Raw genomic sequence first — 21,523 nt, forward strand, 5'->3', positions numbered from 1 at the left:
TGCAGAGAACTAGAGTTCAAAATAAATATTAGGGCATCTTGTCAACAATGACGATAGACAGCGAAGAGGATTGGATCATGTGCTTTTGTGACCTTTGCTTCTCACCTGGCAATCTTGTAGTTGCTGTTCAAGTACCTGCTGCATTTCCGGGTTGCACCTGCCAGCTGTCAGCGAGGTTTCCGCTCCCTGTAGCCACTTCTCCAGGCCGGTAACCTGCTCCCGGTAACCATGAAGGATGGCCTCCGGCCGGAGGTCGTCCGGAGCCTCAGTCACACCCCCTTCCTGAAAGTATGTGGAAGGGGATACGTGTTAGCAGAGTGGCACAGACGCAAACACAAAAACAAAAACATCTCGTCTTCAATTCGCTTTCATTTCCAGTCGAGAACACCTGTGCGTACACGAAATGCCATTCACGAGAAGAAAAAAAACAAACAACCACGTGACTGCAGGTTTCCAGGTAGCACCTTTCCGAAGGCACAGCACAAATACAGGAAGTAACCGGCAGCGAGTTCGTTTACTGCCTGTACACTAACTAATCGCAACTCATTCATCTGCGAAATACTGCTGTGTAATCCAAAAGTAAGCTTTCTTGACCTTTTTATCGACATTCCCTTCAAATTTTCAGATCGTCTTCAGGCTCTGGTCACTGGAACAAGCACAATTCGGTATCCTTATGAGCATATAAACTAAGCTCCCGCCACATTTGAATTCTGCGCAAAAATAAATCCTCTCTAAAATAACGTCATGCGACCACTAAAGCTATATACCTGATCATAGCATGTCTAGACCACTTATTAATTTAGGCTACATATGATTATAACTGCACGATATACTGTATCGAGTTTTAGAGTCGTTCACTGACACCACCGAAATTCAGACATCAGAGAGCGTGCTCTGTGAACTCTAAAGTAACTGGATTTATCTTATGTAACATATAAATCGTTCTCAGACCATAATGCTGTATTGTGAAAGCTGCATAACTTCCCAGAGCTAATCTGCATCTACAGGTTCAATTCACTTAACTGAAAACTGCAACAACTGAAAGAAGTCGCACTGCAGCATAGACCTGGCTATTTCTATGCCGAAGTGTGACTCTTTTTATGGTTTTTCAAATGCTTCACGTGAGTTGCACATAAATTAATATTCATTTTCCTTTAAGACAGATGTCGCCGCACAGTGGAAGGTGCCCCTTCTAGGGTGGTCAAAACCATGTCACTGGGCCTGGAGTGCCATCTACAGTTAAAAACCAATGTGTAGTCACTACATGCTGCCCCCGCTGCTGTGTTAAAATCTTAGGGCCTGATTCATACTTTTTTAGCGTCGTAAACTTACAAAATTCAGGCCAATATTTAGACTTTTTTTAGAACCGCATTTGCATCACTTTTTTGATGTAAAAGCGGTTCAAACTTACAAAATACAATTATGGCCCAGCTTTATACTTTTTGACGCAAACCTGCGCTAGCGCAGGTTTGCGTCAAAAAGTTTACCACCGGCTACCGCCATTCCTTGATGCCAGCCGGGCGTCATATTTAAGGAATGACGCTAGCCGGCGCTAAGGCCCAGTTAGTGTAAAAATAAATTACGCTAACCTACCAGGGAAGGCGTAGGGAAGACTGGGAGTTGTGCGTCAAAGAATGGTGAAAGTCAGGTTAGTGTCAAAAATATTGACTCTAACCTGACTAGCATTGTTTTTTGATGCACAACTCCCATAGACATGACACCTGTCTTAGCAAAGACAAGAGTCATGCCCCCCTGCCCAATTGCCATGCCCAGGGGACTTATGCCCCCCATGCTACTTTAAAAAAAAAAAAAAAAAAAAAGAAATTACCTGGACATACCTTGGATGGGTCTCCCCATCCTTGGGTGTCCTCCAGGGGTGGCAGGGGGTGTCCCTGGGGGCAGGGAAGGGCACCTGTGGACTGCTTCCATGGTCTTTGACCATGGAAATGAGCCCACAGGTCCCCTAACGCCTGCCCTGACCCAGGAGTTAAATAATGCGCTAAACAGGCTTAGCGCCATTATTTAAGGACTTCCTCCTCCTGTGCGTCATTTTTGCACAGGAGGACAAATAAGGCTCAAATGCCTTAGAGTCATTTTTTGCCCAGGAACGTCTACCTTGCATCTCATTGACGCAAGGTAGGTTTCCACGGTATAAAAATGATGTTAACTCCAATATTTTGACTCTAGACAGGTCTAGCATCAAAATGTAAATATGGAGTTAACTTTGAGCCAGATTTGCGTAAAAAAAAATGACGAAAATGTGCCAGTAAAAATGTATAAATATGGGCCTCAATTATATTTTGTAAGTTTGCGCCTCTTTTGCGTCAAAAAATGAGGCAAATGCGGCGCTAAAAAGTATAAATCAGGCCCTTAACTTCTCTGATTTAAAGAACCGAACAGATTATCGAAACAAAAGAGAAACATTCTTAGCTCTATCTGAATTTGTAGATCACACCTGTCTCCGATGCCCCCTCCAAATACAGAGCCATCAGTCAAATGAAGTCCAATTACACCTTAAAGCCAGAATCAACTGGTAATCAGGGCAAAGTGCTGCATGCTGTCTCCTCCTCCTCCTCACCTGCCAACTTGGCAAAGAGATCAGGGTGAAGGGGAGCAGAGTGTACTGTAAAAGCCCACTAATAATGACCCTTTACAAAACACACACACCACAAATTGTTATTTGGCACATAGTATGTATTACTGCTCACCACAATGGGATTTATTTGATCAAGACATGAAGAACAGTATTTTATACTAGCTTTATGAAGATTCAAACTAGAGTGAATACCTCACTGCATGTCCCCATGGACAGAATTTCCAGTCGTGAACTTTTCACCTACAAATTAAGGATGTCGGATCTAGTAGTCAAAGGTGTACAATGGAAGCAAACCATGGCTACATCGCCCAGAATGTATTCAACTGTGGCCGTAATGACATGAGAGAGTGGTGGTAACCCTAATTCAAGCACTTACAAAATTATAAGTTTAGCCCGTTCTACTATTTCTCAGAATCAAAACTTGTAACCTGCAATTTATGCAAGGATGTCTGTAACAACCACATGAACTATCTTTTTCGGATTTGAAACTGTGGTCTGCAGATTGTATGCAGTGCTGTGCAAAAAAGTACATCAACATTGATGCTAAACCTGAGGCTGTGGAAATAGGGTTCATGCAAAAGCACAATTGTGTGTTCATGTTCATGTGTGTACAATGTGTGAACGATGTTGCTGCAAAGTGGCCTGTCACTTTACTACTGGCAGGGCTTAAGGTCCAGATTTTGCTTCAAGCTAAGGTGGTACCTTAGGAGCAGCAGATAGTGAAATGCATGCCAGCTGCAGGTTGAACACATGCGAATTAGGATTGACTGGTCTGGAGAGAAGAGGGCAGGCTGATAGGGAGTCACTTGGGATGTTAGAGCATCCAAACTCGCTCTGGAGCGAGGAAGGGAATTAGGGTAGAGAACAAGAAGAATGAGGGAGGGATATAATTTTAAGGCTTAAAGTGAGAGCCTGAAGGTTAGCGTAAGTACTTTGAGTAAATCTATGACTAAGTAGACAGTTCAAAGACCAGATGACGTATCCTTCAGAATTATGTGGGAAGAACAACCAGGATAGGTAATCTCAGCGGGTCTGGAGGCTGGTAGGGTGGGTTTGAAAGTCTTTTCGGGATGAGGTATGGGTCTGTCGAAGCCAGCTGAATGTCTCCTGCGCCATCTAATGCCCTGCAAATGGTAACTTATGTTGGCTAGTTTAGGGAGGGGGGGTTAAAAGCCAAAGGCTCAGCGGAAGATATGATAGATTCTGAATGAGGAGAGGGTATGAACACCACAAGAGTCAGTCTGCATGACTCTCTGAGGGCCTGTTGAAGGTGTGTTTGGACTAGAAGACGATCTCTGAGAGGTATCATATGGTTGACTGAGGTATAGGTTGCAATATTTTAGGTATGGCTATGGACCTGCTAGGGCTAGGTGGTAGTCAGTTACGTCTTGCTGAGTTAGTGTGAATGTTAACTAAAAGCCCATGAGTGTAGTAGATGACCTATGATGGCAAGTTGGCGGCCCTACTAGCACCTGGTGGAGGGCGAATTATTGCAGGCTAAGGATCTCCCAGGGGCCAGCAGAACTCTAAGAGACTTGACAGCTTGCAGTGAGACCATGAGGAATGCTGGAAGATGACAGAGGCTTCAGCAGTCGGCTACTGACAACATTCAGTGCATGCCTTTGTCGCCTCCCGTTGAACTGCATGCTCTGTTAGGGGCAACAGGACATCAGTGCAGGCTCCTGCTCCCTTTCTTTCTCCAACACATATTGGCATGGGCAGAAGGGTCCAATATCAGACATCTGCCCCACACACCTGCTTCCATCCTCTATTAATATCAGGTTTAGAAGAGAAACAAAATGTGTTTGCAAATTCATGTCTGCGGTAATCTGAGGTGTTTTTAACTGATTGCACATGAAACTGTCAAAAACTTAACCCGGTGAAACATATCCTGAAGAGCCTTTTACATAGAAATGACTTTCAATTTGTTTTCACAATTAATGGTATTCACTAGGTTGACAAAGGTACCCTGGGGAACGCTCTTCTTGGTGGACAGAAAATTTTTCACTAGGAAGTTTTACGTTTCGTTTTTTTTCTTACTCTAAGTATTTATGGGGGACATGGACCAAAACTCTAGATCACCTAGGGTAGATGTAGTTGCTTGAATAAATATGAAATGAAGGTTCCCAAATATGGTACGACAAGAAAACGGCTGACTCGACAAGTGCAGAAGGAAACTATAATTAATTTAGTCCATATCCAGCTCTGAGGTGGGCTATTACCACGGCAAGCCTCAGCCGGAAAGGATACCAAGGTTTGTTTATGTGAGATCATAAGGCAAGCTTACATTCACTCATTCTCCCGGTCGTAAATTAGGCAGTCTGTAGGAAGTAGGCCCTTATGGGATCCGGCAGAAATTTGTAAGAGCTTGTTGGAGATGATCTACTGATATGTACAGATCTTTTTAACGGTATACTGTTGGAGACTGACAATACAACACCTTCTTGGAATGCGGCAATTAGTTAATTGATTTTGAAGCTTGCTAAGGACCCAAAGCATTGTAAATCCAGTAGCCCAATCCCTTTGCTCAACCTCAAAAATAAGGTCTTTTCAGCCATTTTGGGCAACAAGGTTATCTAAGTTTGTCGGATGTAACATATGCAAGATCAAAAATATTTTACTCTAGGGTACCATCTTCATGAGTTAACAAACAGGAGGGTGGGCCTAATAGATCTACCTGTGGTGGAGAATGCCTCCCGCTCCATGGCATACACCTTAGCTACAGATTAAACCTTTCATATGGGCCAATTAGACCTACTTATGGCAGGTTCTTCAGAGCTTCATTCTTAGACAACACTTCCTTGGAGCAGTAAAGGCATTATAGAGATCAGCTACTGCCAAAAGCCTGGTGAATAGCACCTTAACACCGAGTTTTGCGATAGATAGATAGATAGGCACTAGCCAAGGGGTACCCACTATCTCTTCTGTTTTTTTACTCATGTCTTGAACCCATGGCACAACTATATGCAGATGACTAGGCTAGGTACATTCTGTTACATACAGCTCAATCTTAAGAGCTGAAGATGTAATATAGGAATTCAGCACTCTATCTGGTTATATGGTTAAGAAACAAAAATATAAAAAATATGATTGGGAATGCTGATTATGATTTAGCATTCGTTCATTGTGAAATTAGGGACGTGGGCTTTATGGTGAAATATGATTTGAACAAGTTCCGTTTAAGGAGCATGCAAAAGGTTTTAAAGCCAAGTTGACAGGTAGCTCAGTGCTAGGCAGAGGCTTCTCTTTACTATATATGCGTGCGTTAATCTCCCGAAGATGTACATTTTGACAGAATACACATTCTTATTTGATTCTATAACTTTAAGTTTTGATAAAAAGGAACTGGCCAGGCTTCACGGCAAAGTGAGAAGTTTTGTGTGGGGCCACAAGGGGAGGTAGGCTCTTGTGGAAGAAACTGAGGCATGTGATTGAAAAAAAGGGTCTGTTCAGTTTTATTTCTGGATCTTCCAGCTGAAGAATCTTAAGTGACAGATAGACTACCAAACAAAAGATAGGTTCAGACTCCTTCTAAGGGCTATTTTGAATGGTTTATGCAAGGCCAACTTCTTGTACAAGCTTTCCTCCCTAAAGTACTGTTAAACTTTTTGACTAAACCTCTTGCAGTCTGCGTACAAATCTGGTTTAATGTAAAAGCAGTATTAGGGAGTTACTACAATTCGAGTGTGGCACCCTTCTGGGACTCACGAAAAACCCCTGAATGTTTAAAATATGAGGTTAGCCCTCCATGTCAAGTAGCTGGCGTGAGCCATAAATTGATCTCATAGGTCTGGATAAGCTTGGGTACCATAACATTTTGCATGTTACAGCTGAAACTCTGTCCAGGTTTAAGTACCTCTAGCTGTTATCTTGGTTATCAGCAAGGTGACTCCTAGAGGAGACTATTTAAAGTAACATCAAAAAGGAATTTTAAGAGATACTGCCAAAATCAAAAGAGTACACAAGATAGTATTAGAAAAGATGCCTCTGGCGGGGCAGCCATGGTTTGAAGGCTTATCTACATCCTAGAGTAAAGACTTGTGGCAAGTAGCTATGCAAACCTGACAGCCTTAGGGTTGTCACCCCTAACTTTTTGCCTGCCTCCCACTTTTGAGATACTGTTTTTGCTGGGTTTTAGACTGCTAACCAGTGCTAAAGTGTATATGCTCTCTCCCTTTAAACATGGTAACATTGGATCACACCCAATTGGGCTATTTAATTTACTTTTAAGTCCCTAGTAGAGCGCACTATATGTGCCCACGGCCTGTAGATTAAAATCTACTAGTGGGCCTACAGCACTGATTGTGCCACCCACTTCAGTAGCCCCTTAACCTTGTCTCAGGCTTGCCATTGCAAGGCCTGTGTGTTCAGTTTCACTGCCAATGCGACTTGGCATTTAAAAGTACCTGCCAAGCCTAAAACTCCCCTTTTTCTCCATATAAGTCACCCCTAAGGTGTGCCCTAGGTAACCCCTAGGGCAGGGTGCTGTGTACGTAAAATGCAGGACATGTACCTGTGTAGTTTACATGTCCTGGTAGTGTAAAACTCCTAAATTCGTTTTACACTACTGTGAGGCCTGCTCCCTTCATAGGCTAACATTGGGGCTGCCCTCATACATTGTTTGAGTGGTAGCTGCTGATCTGAAAGGAGTAGGAAGTTCATATTTAGTATGGCCAGAATGGTAATACAAAATCCTGCTGACTGGTGAAGTTGGATTTAATATTACTATTTTAGAAATGCCACTTTTAGAAAGTGAGCATTTCTCTGCACTTAAATCTTTCTGTGCTTTACAATCCACGTCTGGCTGGGTTTAGATGACAGCTCGTTGTGCATTCACTCAGACACACCCAAAAGACAGGATACTCAGCCTCACTTGCATACATCTGCATTTTGAATGGGTCTTCCTGGGCTGGGAGGGTGGAGGGCCTGCTCTCACACAAAGGACTGCCACACCCCCTACTGGGACCCTGGCAGACAAGATTGAACTGAAAGGGGACCTGGTGCACTTCTAAGCCACTCTTTGAAGTCTCCCCCACTTCAAAGGCACATTTGGGTATAAAACAGGGCCTCTGCCCTACCACCTCAGACACTTCCTGAAAAAGATACATGAACCAGAACCTGCAACCTGACAAGAAGAACTGCCTGGCTGCCCAAACAACTCACCTGACTGCTTTCTGAAGAGAATTGCTGCCTTGCTGTTGCCCTGCTGTCTTGATGTTCTCTTGCTTTGCTGCAGAAGTGCACTCCAAGGGCTTGGATAGAGCTTGCCCCCTGTTCCCTGAAGTCTCAGAACCAAAAAGACTTCTCTCCTGCAGCTGAAATCCCCGTGCGGCGAAAATTCGACACACCACCTGCCAAGAACGACGCACAGCGTGCTAGTTGTGAAAATTTCACCACATGCCCAGTCTGGAACGATGCAGCCTGACTTCACAACAGAAGATCGACGCAGCGCCAGCGACGCAACCGGAACTTCAACGCACAGCCCTATTGGATCGACGCAAGCTGACTCAGAACGACGCCGCCCAACTTCCTGAGAGGAATAGACGCAGTGCCTGCCGTGCTGAAGAAAATTCCACACATCGCCTACCGGAACCGACGCAGCCGCTCTGACTTCGCTACATAAGCCCAGGATTCCCTGGGGCATCTGAAAACCCCGCATCATCCCCGGGGCATCTGAAAACCCCGCAACCCAAAGATGATCCAAATCCGCGCACCGAAAATCGATGCAACGTCTTCCCTGCGTGGAAAATAACGACGCAAGTCCGTGTGCGAAGGGGCGAAACCAACGCACACTCACTGTTTTCCATGCATCTCCTCATCTGCGGTGCCTTGCGAGGATTTTTCAACGCAAACCAGGTACTTTGCCCTGCAACAGACACTTGTTTCTAGGAGAACTTAGAACACTTTTTATTGCTTTTACAGTAATCTTTTAACTCTAAAGAAACTTGATATTTTACTTTCAGTGATATCCCTACGTTTGCTTATTTCATCTTTAATCGTTTTGACCTCCATTTATTCAGATACATATTATATATTTTTCTAAACACTGTGTGGTGTATTTTTGTGGTGTTATATTGTGGTATTGTATGATTTATAGCGCAAATACTTTACACATTGCCTCCTAAGTTAAGCCTGACTGCTCAGTGCCAAGCTACCAGATGGTGGGCACAGGATAATTTGGATTGTGTGTGACTTACCCTGACTAGAGCGAGGGTCCTTGCTTGGACAGGGGGTAACCTGACTACCAACCAAAGACCCCATTTCTAACAATACCATGTTCCTTTGTCAAAACTGCAATACTCAGAATCATTTCTTCATCCTCTTCGGGATTTGCTGGATGCCAGAAAATGCAAAATTTGGAGAAAGCTTGGAAGTTCATGCCCAAAGTGTGGGAAACCGAATGTGAATGATTCACAAATATTCTTCAGTTGTCCAGATTTGAAAGTCTGATTGGCACAACTTTAGTAATATTGCTTCTTCAATGTTAAGAAAAGAAACAGAGGTTAGTCCCGTTCTGATACTTTTAAATTTTGCTCAAATAGTACAAGGCCACAAAAAGAGCAACAATTACTTTTCTATTGCTTGCTGTTGGCACAAATAGAGATTTGGAAAAAATGCATCTCGAACTAAGCTGCTTCGGCATCCAAGTAGTTGCACTGTATTAAGCTACTCTAAAAGATTAGACACTGCAAGTCCAGGAAAGCGGAAGTCAAACTTTTGGCTTATTTTAAAGAATTAGTTAGGTGAGTGAAGGTCACTGTCGGGTTATTAAAGTCCTACGTATACTCCTTTCCTTTGAAAAGTAGATGTAAAGGGAGTTTAAACACCCCTACGACATAGTTAAGATCAACTTCAGAAGTGCAGTCTATTTTCAAGGTTTTGTTACGCTAAACCATGGAGCTGTGATATTCCCACATAAATATAATTCCAATAGGGCGGGTGACTAATGGTACCGCACCCAGCAGAATTATTTGACCACTCATATTAAAGGCCTTTGTGATCACCCACGGTGCAAGGCCCTTAACGTTAGTGGCTCAATGGCATCCAGCTGTTCAGTCTATATAATCGACCATTAGACCATTTCTTTCAGCAATCCGACCTGGATTAAAGAAGTCTATTGATGACATCCAGTTCACCAGGGTGTGAACCATCAAGTGAGCATGCTGAGGATTTCCTCCCACTGCTTGATAACAACCACTAGATCAATCTAGCCAGATCATTGATCCTGTCTGAACAGGGATACAGAAATAAAATGTACTCATGTCTGTCCAACAACTAACAATTAGAAGTTGCAAAGCTCTAAAACAAGACAGAAAATATTGGCCACCACGTAAGAAATAACAATATTTATTCCCATTTTTGAAAAACCTTCACTGCACCTTCACGGAGCAAAGTAAAAATTAATTACCTTATGCATTGTAAAGAATAACTTAGATTTACTAACACTTTGTGTCGGGTTTGTGTCAGTGCAAACCCAGCACACAGTGTTGGGATGGGATTTACTGACCATAGCAAACCAGGATTTCCACTGGAAAGTAACCCCAAGGCAAAACAAAGCTGCTCTATCTACTACTTTGCATCAAGAGGGAATTTCATGAGTGGTACATGGGGGTGCCCATGCCACCGCCCATGAGTTTTGACTCAAATTCCTGTCAACTAACATTTGTAAACTGGGATTTGTGCCAAAACCTTAAACCCCCAAAGGCAGGCTTAACAAGGGAAATGTTTAATTTCCCCATATTTGTCCAACTTTGCACATGTGCCTCTTTATTCAGCATACACACAAAGTGGGAAATGTGTTAAAGTATAGTTTTTGTACTGAAAGGATCTCCTTTCAGTCCAAAATCCATGCTTCATAGAACACACACATCCTTGCACTATTACGCAAGGGTGTATGCATTCTGTATGCATTGCAGTATGACAGCCAAAAGTGTGTCATTGCTTGGGAAGAGAAAAAAAAATACACCGTATCGATGGGTAAGGTGCATTTTTTCCTCACCCCTTTGAAGCAAGACAGAGCAGTAACTTTGGTTGGATTGCATCAAATAATATTGAATCTGGGCCAATGTTTTTGGAGCAGAAGCCCCATATGCCAGCAATATATTACAGACTCTTGCCATGCATCAGTCACAACCGTCTATTCATCCAAAGTATTTTTTGTCAATTTGTACTAATATTTTCTTAAAACTATCAACGTAGGTCAGTTATACATTATTATAGGAAAAGGATTGCACCGAACAGAGTTGAAGGGAAGAACTATGGAAAAACACTAAATAATAAACAATAAAATGCATTTGAATAAACATGTTTGAGATTGGAACATACTTTATTTGAATGCATAATACTGGATAAAAGAGCAATGGGAGTTAATGGTCATGACTTGAAAAAGTGTGAGACATTTGTTTTATGATTAGTTATAGCCAACTATTTACAAAGTTCAGTATATACTGTACAGGGCAGTTCTTATTGCTATATTTTCAAGTAGCATTCAACCTACCATAAAGGACACCACATCTGAATGAACGGATACGTTATTGTCTTGAGGTGAAATCTAGGGTCAAATTAAATCTATTCTTTCTTGCTAAAGAGGTGAATGCAACCTTTGTCATCTCTTAATGTTCTCATCTCAAGATGCTATTCCACTTGTTTCATATGACTTATGGCACATTTAATAGAGTGGACAGGATAGGCATCACATTTGTGATGGAGTGTCCCGTCCACCTAACAAGAAATAAGGCCCAAAGCTATAAAGTTAGCTTCATATCTCCTGCCCCACTCGTTGCCCTGGGCCACCTGGATTCTGACTGAACATTTTATCATTTTTTTTCCTTTTGTGTACTAACCTCTCCCACCCCCATGCTTGCCACTGAAGAAAGCCACATTTTGGTCAGCTAATCTGGCTGAAGTTTCTGTAACTCAATGCATTTCATATGAATCTCTTACATCAAAGCAACATACATACTCCAAGGGGTTAATCAATAATTGCTTGTCCTTTGCTGGGATGTCCATCTCCTTTTGCATCTGTAGGTACATTGTACACTAACTAATGAAAATTACACTGTATATTGGTATTATTGAAAATAATGTGATGACTTTGTGACCCAACATATTAAATGTCCCAAAACATCACATTTGTTGATTCTCTTGACAATAAGTATATGTGTGTTGACATTTGATATGTTTCTGCATCATCAACAACCTAGAACAGAAAATTATGGCATGAAAACAGAGATACTATGAGACAAACTAGAACCAAACAGCTGAAGCGAAGAGACCAGCCATGCCAAGAAATACAGCAGCAAATTACATACATACACTCAGGGGCAGTTCTAGTACTTGCAAACATCAACCTGAAATAAGCCCTTCAAATAGTGCTTTAAACCCCACATAATAATGTAAACAATGTTTTTAGCATGTGTGGATAAAGACCCATCCCCAAATATCTCTACTTCTCCCACCTCCTATTTACATACAAAACAATATGGTAACATATACTGGGACTTCAAAGGTTCCTTGATGTTAGCAGCAGTATTGTTCTGTTTTTATAAATAATTGTAACCCGTTGCATGGAACAGATAATATGTGATTTTCGTACACACTAAAATACGAGTTCATCATTTCATATAATTTCAAACCAAATGGGTGCCTGTAACGGTGACTCTCCGATGCACAGTACTGTTGAATATATGATTGAAGCTTGACTGGCCACAGAATAAATATGCAATTTTACTGATATAAAACCACCAATACCAACAGAAATACATATATGACTAAAGGTCATGAACCCATCACCATCATGTGTACCTCCTTACTTAGGCTTACTCAACTCAATTCAATGAATGTTCTGAGAATTTGGGGAGCTGTAAATGAATAGTTTCTCCATGCACACTGCACCTTTATTACTTTAGGATCCCAGACAAAACCCTTAGCCCTATTAGACGCTCAGTGACAGGTGTGCCTTTAACAATAGTTCAAACTTTTTCATATCCCTTTTAGAAAATATTGGTAATGCAAGACATCTTCTGAGATGGGACTTAGAAAATAATTCAACTTTTGTCTAAGTTGACTTGTGTGCCGCTTCCCATGTAAGAATGGGACATTTTGACTTATTGGATGGAAAGATCAACTTTTTTGATCCAAATAGTGAAAAAGTGCAAATTCATAGTTTTCATGGTAATTATGTTATAGCTTGCTGGTGATTGTGGTGGGCATGGGAGATAGTCAGAATCTGTGCACACTCCCTCATTCCTTGGTCTGAATGGCTGCATGTCCGTCATGAACAATGCATGAACAGTAAAGTTATATTCTGGAAAAATTCTGCAACAATGAAAACAATCTTTCCCAGGGCATGGTCTGCTGAAGTCGGGTGGGAAAGAATGTGAGTCAGAAGCACATGGATGTTAGGCTCCTGGTGAGCTCAGCCGTTAATGTAGTACAACTCATCGAATGTGAGAATTGAGAAAATCAATAAAGGACATTAAAAAGATATGATGAATGTAGAAGAAGTAGCGGGCCAAGCTACAGGGCCACTGGGTCAAGCTGCAATTTTCTAGTGATTCATTTAAAAATTTTGATCTAATAAATCATTAGGAAATTGAAGCCCTTAAAGTCAATGTGTCCTCTTTCTTTTCAACATTGCCTTTTTAAGGTGTTTCTGTTTTGTTGTTTCACAATTTGGTTAAATTGTATTTTCAGTTTTCTTTTAACATGTTGCCCTTGTATTTGATGAAGCATAGCTGGGTATGTCTAAGATACAATTTTATGCAAAGATTTTAAAAAAACAGATACTCAAAACTGCCCATATTAAAATCTCAGACAGAGATGAAACTTGGTCATATTACACAAACTTTAAATTAGTGCACGGTAACCAGAGTAAATCTGCACCACATGTTGTACTTATATGAAATGGGATAAGAAAGAAAAATATTAAAAATGGAACAAGTTGTTTTCACACTACTTTAGCTGTGTTGTGATATTTTTGCTTTTTGGGACTATATATACCTAATATGAAGTGGGAAAATATCCTCTTGTCAAAGACAGGACTCAGTTTGAGACAAAAGTAGGAGCATTTGATTACTTATTTTATTTCACAAGAAGCCAAGAAGTGCAAAAATAAGTTTGTTCTATTTTTCTTAAAGGGTTATTCGTGGACTATGAAACCTTTGTTAAAGTCTCTGTTATTTATAAAATCATTTATAAGCAATAGTCATCTTACATGTATTTAGTGTGTCACAACCAATATTTGGAAGCAAACATCATTCTGAAGCAAGCACTGGAGCAAAAAAATTATCCACTAGAAACAACAAAATCGAGTTTCAGAAATATTGCCCTAATGTGGCCATAATGTGAAAAAATGAAAGAGATAAGTTGGCATTAACTGTGAGAGAGATTTACACTGCTACGCTACTTCGAAATTAAGTCACAATAACAGCTAAAGAAGCAGAAGATAAGGGGAAAAATACAAATTCAAAATGTTTCATACATAAAAAGCTCTACAATAATACCTTTTTGGGCCTCTCAGTTGTAGTTTCCAATGTCCAAGACATGCCGCTGCCTTCTGATTCCTTCTCCTTCTTTTCTTGAGAAGGCAGTACACTACTAGATGGGATCACTGGTTTATATCCCTTCTAAAAAAATCAGTTAAATTGTGGTTATCAGAACAAATGTCACCATAATGCATCATAATTTTAAAACAAGATTCTCTTAGCCATCAGATTCCACAAAGGTTGTTTTATTACTTGTAAGGTACTGTATGTATAAGTAGTAGAATATGTAAATCGACTATCTTTAGAGTTCCTTTGTCTAAGGTTTCTCTTTCAATGATAGTAAATGTGTGTAGGAAAGTACCATCTTGCCTGGCATGTTACCCCCATTTTTCACTGTATAAGTTGTATGTGTCACTGGGACCCTGGTAACCCAGGGGCCCCAGTGCTCATAAGTGTGCCTGAATGTGTTACCTGTGTAGTGACTAGCTGTCTCACTGAGGCTCTGCTAATCAGAACCTCAGTTGTTATGCTCTCTCATTTCTTTCCAAATTGTCACTAACAGGCTAGTGACCATTTTTACCAATTTACATTGGCTTACTGGAACACCCTTATAATTCCCTAGTATATGGTACTGAGGTACCCAGGGTATTGGGGTTCCAGGAGATCCCTATGGGCTGCAGCATTTCTTTTGCCACCCATAGGGAGCTCTGACAATTCTTACACAGGCCTGCCACTGCAGCCTGAGTGAAATAACGTCCACGTTATTTCACAGCCATTTTACACTGCACTTAAGTAACTTATAAGTCACCTATATGTCTAACCTTTACCTGGTAAAGGTTAGGTGCAAAGTTACTTAGTGTGAGGGCACCCTGGCACTAGCCAAGGTGCCCCCACATTGTTCAGAGCCAATTCCCTGAACTTTGTGAGTGCGGGGACACCATTACACGCGTGCACTACCTATAGGTCACTACCTATATGTAGCTTCACAATGGTAACTCCGAATATGGCCATGTAACATGTCTATGATCATGGAATTGCCCCCTCTATGCCATCCTGGCATAGTTGGCACAATCCCATGATCCCAGTGGTCTGTAGCACAGACCCTGGTACTGCCAAACTGCCCTTCCTGGGGTTTCACTGCAGCTGCTGCTGCTGCCAACCCCTCAGACAGGCATCTGCCCTCCTGGGGTCCAGCCAGGCCTGGCCCAGGATGGCAGAACAAAGAACTTCCTCTGAGAGAGGGTGTGACACCCTCTCCCTTTGGAAAATGGTGTGAAGGCAGGGGAGGAGTAGCCTCCCCCAGCCTCTGGAAATGCTTTGTTGGGCACAGAGGTGCCCAATTCTGCATAAGCCAGTCTACACCGGTTCAGGGGACCCCTTAGCCCTGCTCTGGCGCGAAACTGGACAAAGGAAAGGGGAGTGACCACTCCCCTGACCTGCACCTCCCCTGGGAGGTGTCCAGAGCTCCTCCAGTGTGCTCCAGACCTCTGCCATCTTGGAAACAGAGGTGCTGCTGGCACACTGGACTGCTCTGAGTGGCCAGTGGCACCAGGTGACGTCAGAGACTCCTTGTGATAGGCTCCTTCAGGTGTTGCTAGCCTATCCTCTCTCCTAGGTAGCCAAACCCTCTTTTCTGGCTATTTAGGGTCTCTGTCTCTGGGGAAACTTTAGATAACGAATGCAAGAGCTCATCCGAGTTCCTCTGCATCTCTCTCTTCACCTTCTGCCAAGGAATCGACTGCTGACCGCGCTGGAAGCCTGCAAACCTGCAACATAGTAGCAAAGACGACTACTGCAACTCTATAACGCTGATCCTGCCGCCTTCTCGACTGTTTTCCTGCTTGTGCATGCTGTGGGGGTAGTCTGCCTCCTCTCTGCACCAGAAGCTCCGAAGAAATCTCCCGTGGGTCGACGGAATCTTCCCCCTGCAACCGCAGGCACCAAAAAGCTGCATTACCGGTCCCTTGGGTCTCCTCTCAGCATGACGAGCGAGGTCCCTCGAATCCAGCGACTCTGTCCAAGTGACCCCCACAGTCCAGTGACTCTTCAGTCCAAGTTTGGTGGAGGTAAGTCCTTGCCTCACCTCGCTGGGCTGCATTGCTGGGAACCGTGACTTTTGCAGCTACTCCGGCCCCTGTGCACTTCCGGCGGAAATCCTTTGTGCACAGCCAAGCCTGGGTCCACGGCACTCTAACCTGCATTGCACGACGTTCTAAGTTGGTCTCCGGCGACGTGGGACTCCTTTGTGCGACTTCGGGTGAGCACCGTTTCACGCATCCTCGTAGTGCCTGTTTCTGGCACTTCTCCGGGTGCTACCTGCTGCTGAGAGGGCTCCTTGTCTTGCTCGACGTCCCCTCTCTCTCCTGGTCCAATTTGCGACCACCTGGTCCCTCCAGGGCCACAGCAGCGTCCAAAAACGCTAACTGCACGATTTGCCGCTAGCAAGGCTTGTTGGCATTCTTTCGGCGGGAAAACACTTCTGCACGACTCTCCACGGCGAGAGGGATCCGTCCACCAAAGGGGAAGTCTCTAGCCCTTTTTGTTCCTGCAGAAACCTCAGCTTCTTCTGTCCAGTAGAAGCTTCTTTGCACCCGCAGCTGGCATTTCCTGGGCATTTGCCCATCTCCGACTTGCTTGTGACTTTTGGACTTGGTCCCCTTGTTCCACAGGTACCCTAGATTGGAAATCCACAGTTGTTGCATTGCTGGTTTGTGTCGTTCCTGCATTATTCCTCTAACACGACTTCTTTGTCCTTAGGGGAACTTTATTGCACTTTGCACTCACTTTTCAGGGTCTTGGGGAGGGTTATTTTTCTAACTCTTACTATTTTCTAATAGTCCCAGCGACCCTCTACAAGGTCACTTAGGTTTGGGGTCCATTCGTGGTTCGCATTCCACTTTTGGAGTATATGGTTTGTGTTGCCCCTATCCCTATGTTTCCCCATTGCATCCTATTGTAACTATACATTGTTTGCACTGTTTTCTAAGACTATACTGCATATTTTTGCTATTGTGTATATATATCTTGTGTATATTTCCTATCCTCTTACTGAGGGTACACTCTAAGATACTTTGGCATATTGTCATAGAAATAAAGTACCTTTATTTTTAGTATAACTGTGTATTGTGTTTTCTTATGATATTGTGCATATGACACTAGAATGGTACTGTGGTAGCTTCACACGTCTCCTAGTTCAGCCTAAGCTGCTCTGCTAGGCTACCATTATCTATCAGCCTAAGCTGCTAGACACCCTATACACTAATAAGGGATAACTGGGCCTGGTGCAAGGTGCAAGTACCCCTTGGTACTCACTACAAGCCAGTCCAGCCTCCTACAATGTGTAATAGTAGAACAGCAAGACATAGTGAGAAAAAGAAAAATGAGAAACAAATGCTGGGAGAAAAAATAATAAACAGAGAAGGGATGAGAACAAGGAGGCAGACAAGGGAGAAGAAGAGGTAATACGAGAAAGTATAGGTAAAAAATAGTGATCATTTAACAAAGTGAGGAAGAGAAAGACTGAAAAGGAGTCAGAGAGAGAGAGAGAAAAGTACAAAGAAAAAAAACACATTCAAAGTTTACAAAACAAAACATCAATTCAGTGCTAACCAGCCTAGAGGAACATATTGCAAGATGGAGACCATGATCTCCGATCACCAATAATGGAGGGAAGCGGTAGTTTGTATAATGTTTGTAGCAAAAACTTAATCCAAAATAATTTTATGACAGCTAAATATGTTTGAAACCTGGCTATAAAAAGACCCTCTTACATTGCAAGCATGCTATTTCACTGAAAGATGAATGAAAGTTATGAGATGTGTTTCCTTCTTTCAAAGCTCAAATGTAAACAGGGTGCAGTCTAAAGAAGACTGTAGATTAAAGGCAAGGTAACAGGAAAAAAGGAAGGAAGTGAATGTTCATAAAAAGATTTGGGGTACATGTGCTAAGCAAGTGCATATTTTCATATTCGTCAGAAAAAGACTAATGAAAACGTTCACTCACATTTTCAGTACACATTGTAATAGATATGAAAACCTAAATATGAGGTTGAAACCCCTTTCTTTAGTTGCAAATATTGTCAATGTATTGTTTTAACATTCTGCACATTGTGTAAAAACACGTGTATAGCCCTTGGTAAGGTCACATTTGTTATCTGCTCTTACCTCACTTTTAACAGAACCATCTTCTGACACCTCCTCCAGCGATGGCATCAAAAGCAAAGTTCCTTTCTTTTTCATCTAGAAATGTCATAAACAGGACACTTAATAAGCATTTCAGCTTCAGAAGGGAATATTTAACAATCTTACATTGTTCAAGAAGAGAAGACTGAAAGTACGGAAGAAAACAGTAGTGATTTACACAATCTACATGGGTCCCTTTGTTTTCTGTAAAATCTTCAAAAATACTTATTGACATACTCCTGAATCCTATAAGCCAAGATAGATAAAGGTGAAGACTGCAACACTCTCATATTCAATCGTACAACCTTGGTGCAATGTGTAGAAGGATATATTTACTTAAAACTCAGCAAAGCCAACATCCCTTCTGTGATGAACAAGTTGAGTACACAACCAATGGTCTAGCCATGACAGCCAGAAAAATAGTGGTTTCACTATATGGGATGTAGGTCATAAATTGGGAAAATATAATGTTACAAAATATTGTATTTTTCTATATACATTTGATTTTGCAGGGACATTTTTTTAAGATCTGGAGCTCCGCCCTCCTGCTTTTATTTTATTTTCAGGGGAGGGCTAATTACGTTTTTCTGTAGTTACTCTCTCAGCCTTGACTCTCCCCCACCCTAATTCTTCTTAATCAATGTACCTGCATTGCCTTCTATTTTTACATCCACTCTTGTGTTTCTTTTCCCTGCTCACATTCCCTTTCTAGGTCAGCTGTATCATACACACAAAAGGTGATGGGAGAATGCTTGCAATAAGTCGAACCACTGGAAATTGCTTGGGGAAGCATTTCAACCAATCATTTTCCATGCCAGCTCAGACTGAATTAAACTATAAGCAAATCAGTTTTGACCTCACTCCAACAGGAACAGTCCAGTCCTTACTGCCAAGCAAGGTCCTCTACGAACAGGAACACAAGCAACCTAAGGACAGTTTCGCCCTGATTGGGGCTCTTCAGTTGAGTGTAGCTTGGTTCCAGGGGCACAGTGAGCAAGGAGCCCACATCTGGGCCTGGCTGAATTTAATCCAAGCATTCCATTCATCACTCTGTTTTCTTGTTGTGTAAGTGTGACTGGCATTGCCAGACGTGGGTCCCGTGCTCACTATGCCATTGGTCTCATGCTATACCAGGCTAATGAGCCCATAACAAGTCCAAAATCGGTCTTGGGTTGCCTGTTTTCCAGTTCAGGGAGGGCCTGGCCTGGCAGTTCTGGTTGGACTGTTCTAGTTGGAGCAAGGTTAGGGCTGATTTCTGTCTGGCTGGGTCTAAACTGAGGTGGCATGGTGGGTGAAAATGAAAATGTCACTTACCCAGTGTACATCTGTTCGTGGCATTAGTCGCTGCAGATTCACATGTTTGGCACAGTCCGCTGCCTGGTGTTGGGCTCGGAGTATTACAAGTTGTTTTTCTTCGAAGAAGTCTTTTTGGTCACGGGACCGAAGGACTCCTCCCTCTTTGGCTCCATTGCGCATGGGCGTCGACTCCATCTTAGATTGTTTTCCCCGCAGAGGGTGAGGATGGAGTTGTTTGGTATAAATAGTGCCCATGCAATGGAGTGAATATGTATGTATGATAAGAGTTTCTAATAATTATTTACAAATGTTCAGATGTTTAAGGTTTATGATCTACTTCTAAACGGCTACAGGCTTCCCGGGGAGGTAGGAGGGTACATGTGAATCTGCAGCGACTAATGCCACGAACAGATGTACACTGGGTAAGTGACATTTTCAGTTCGATGGCATATGTTGCTGCAGATACACATGTTTGGCATAGACTATAAAGCAGTTACCTCCCCTAAAAGCGGTGGTTTAGCCTGTAGGAGTTGAAGTAGTTTGGAATAATGTTCTTAGTACAGCTTGGCCCACTGTAGCTTGTTGTGCATTTAGTACGTCTACACAGTAGTGTTTAGTAAACGTATGAGGCGTAGACCAGGTTGCAGCCTTACATATTTCGCTCATAGGAATGTTTCCTAGAAAGGCCATTGTAGCACCTTTCTTTCTGGTTGAGTGTGCCTTTGGTGTAATAGGCAATTCTCTTTTGGCTTTAAGATAGCATGTTTGAATGCATCTGACTATCCATCTAGCAATGCCTTGTTTAGAGATTGGATTTCCTATGTGTGGTTTTTGAAAAGCTATGAACAGTTGTTTTGTTTTCCTGATTAGCTTTGTTCTGTCAATGTAATACATTAGTGCTCTTTTGATGTCTAATGTATGTAGTGCCCTTTCAGCCACAGAATTTGGTTGTGGGAAGAACACTGGCAATTCTACTGTTTGATTTAAATGGAATGGTGAGATTACTTTTGGCAGAAATTTTGGATTTGTTCTTAGAACTATTTTATTGTTGTGTATTTGAATAAATGGTTCTTGTATGGTAAATGCCTGTATTTCACTTACTCTTCTGAGGGATGTGATTGCAATGAGAAATGCGACCTTCCAGGTTAGATATTGCATTTCACAGGAATGCATGGGTTCGAAAGGGGGACCCATGAGTCTTGTTAAGACGATGTTAAGATTCCATGAAGGAACTGGTGGTGTTCTTGGTGGTATAATTCTTTTTAGCCCTTCCATGAATGCTTTAATAACTGGTATTCTAAATAGAGACGATGAATGAGTAGTTTGTAGGTAAGCAGATATAGCTGCGAGGTGTATTTTTATAGATGAAAAAGCGAGATTTGCTTTTTGCAAATGTAGTAAGTATCCTACTATGTCTTTAGTAGAGGCATGTACTGGTTGTATTTGATTGGCATGGCAGTAGTAAACAAATCTTTTCCACTTAGATGCATAGCAGTGTCTAGTGGAAGGTTTTCTAGCTTGTTTTATGACCTCCATGCATTCTTGTGTGAGGTCCAAGTGTCCGAATTCTAGGATTTCAGGAGCCAAATTGCCAGATTCAATGATGCTGGGTTTGGATGTCTGATCTGTTGTTTGTGTTGTGTTAACAGATCTGGCCTGTTGGGTAGTTTGACATGCGGTACTAGTGAAAGGTCTAGTAGAGTTGTATACCAAGGTTGTCTTGCCCATGTGGGTGCTATCAGTATGAGTTTGAGTTGGTTTTGACTTAACTTGTTTACTAGATATGGAAGGAGAGGGAGAGGGGGAAAAGCGTACGCAAATATCCCTGACCAATTCATCCATAGAGCATTGCCTTGTGATTCGCGGTGTGGGTACCTGGATGCGAAGTTTTGGCATTTTGAGTTTTCTCTTGTTGCGAACAAATCTATCTGGGGTGTTCCCCAAATTTGAAAGTACTTGTTCAG

The 21,523-nt window shown here is 42.2% G+C and overlaps 1 protein-coding gene across 9 annotated transcripts in view; it reads right to left on the reverse strand.

The window, feature by feature from the left end:
* The window catches only part of SYNE2 (spectrin repeat containing nuclear envelope protein 2), a 1,823,309-nt gene that overhangs the window by 574,577 nt on the left and 1,227,209 nt on the right, over positions 1-21,523 (reverse strand). For all 9 annotated transcript variants that reach the window (XM_069207355.1, XM_069207357.1, XM_069207362.1 and 6 more), the window contains 3 exons: positions 18,246-18,320; positions 14,101-14,223; positions 106-282 (listed from right to left, as the gene is read on the reverse strand). In XM_069207355.1, the coding sequence (XP_069063456.1) occupies positions 106-282; positions 14,101-14,223; positions 18,246-18,320 (375 nt within the window). The remainder of the gene's footprint in view (positions 1-105; positions 283-14,100; positions 14,224-18,245; positions 18,321-21,523) is intronic.

This window comes from Pleurodeles waltl, chromosome 9 (genome assembly GCF_031143425.1).
Source record: "Pleurodeles waltl isolate 20211129_DDA chromosome 9, aPleWal1.hap1.20221129, whole genome shotgun sequence".
NCBI classification, from domain to species: Eukaryota; Metazoa; Chordata; class Amphibia; order Caudata; family Salamandridae; genus Pleurodeles; species Pleurodeles waltl.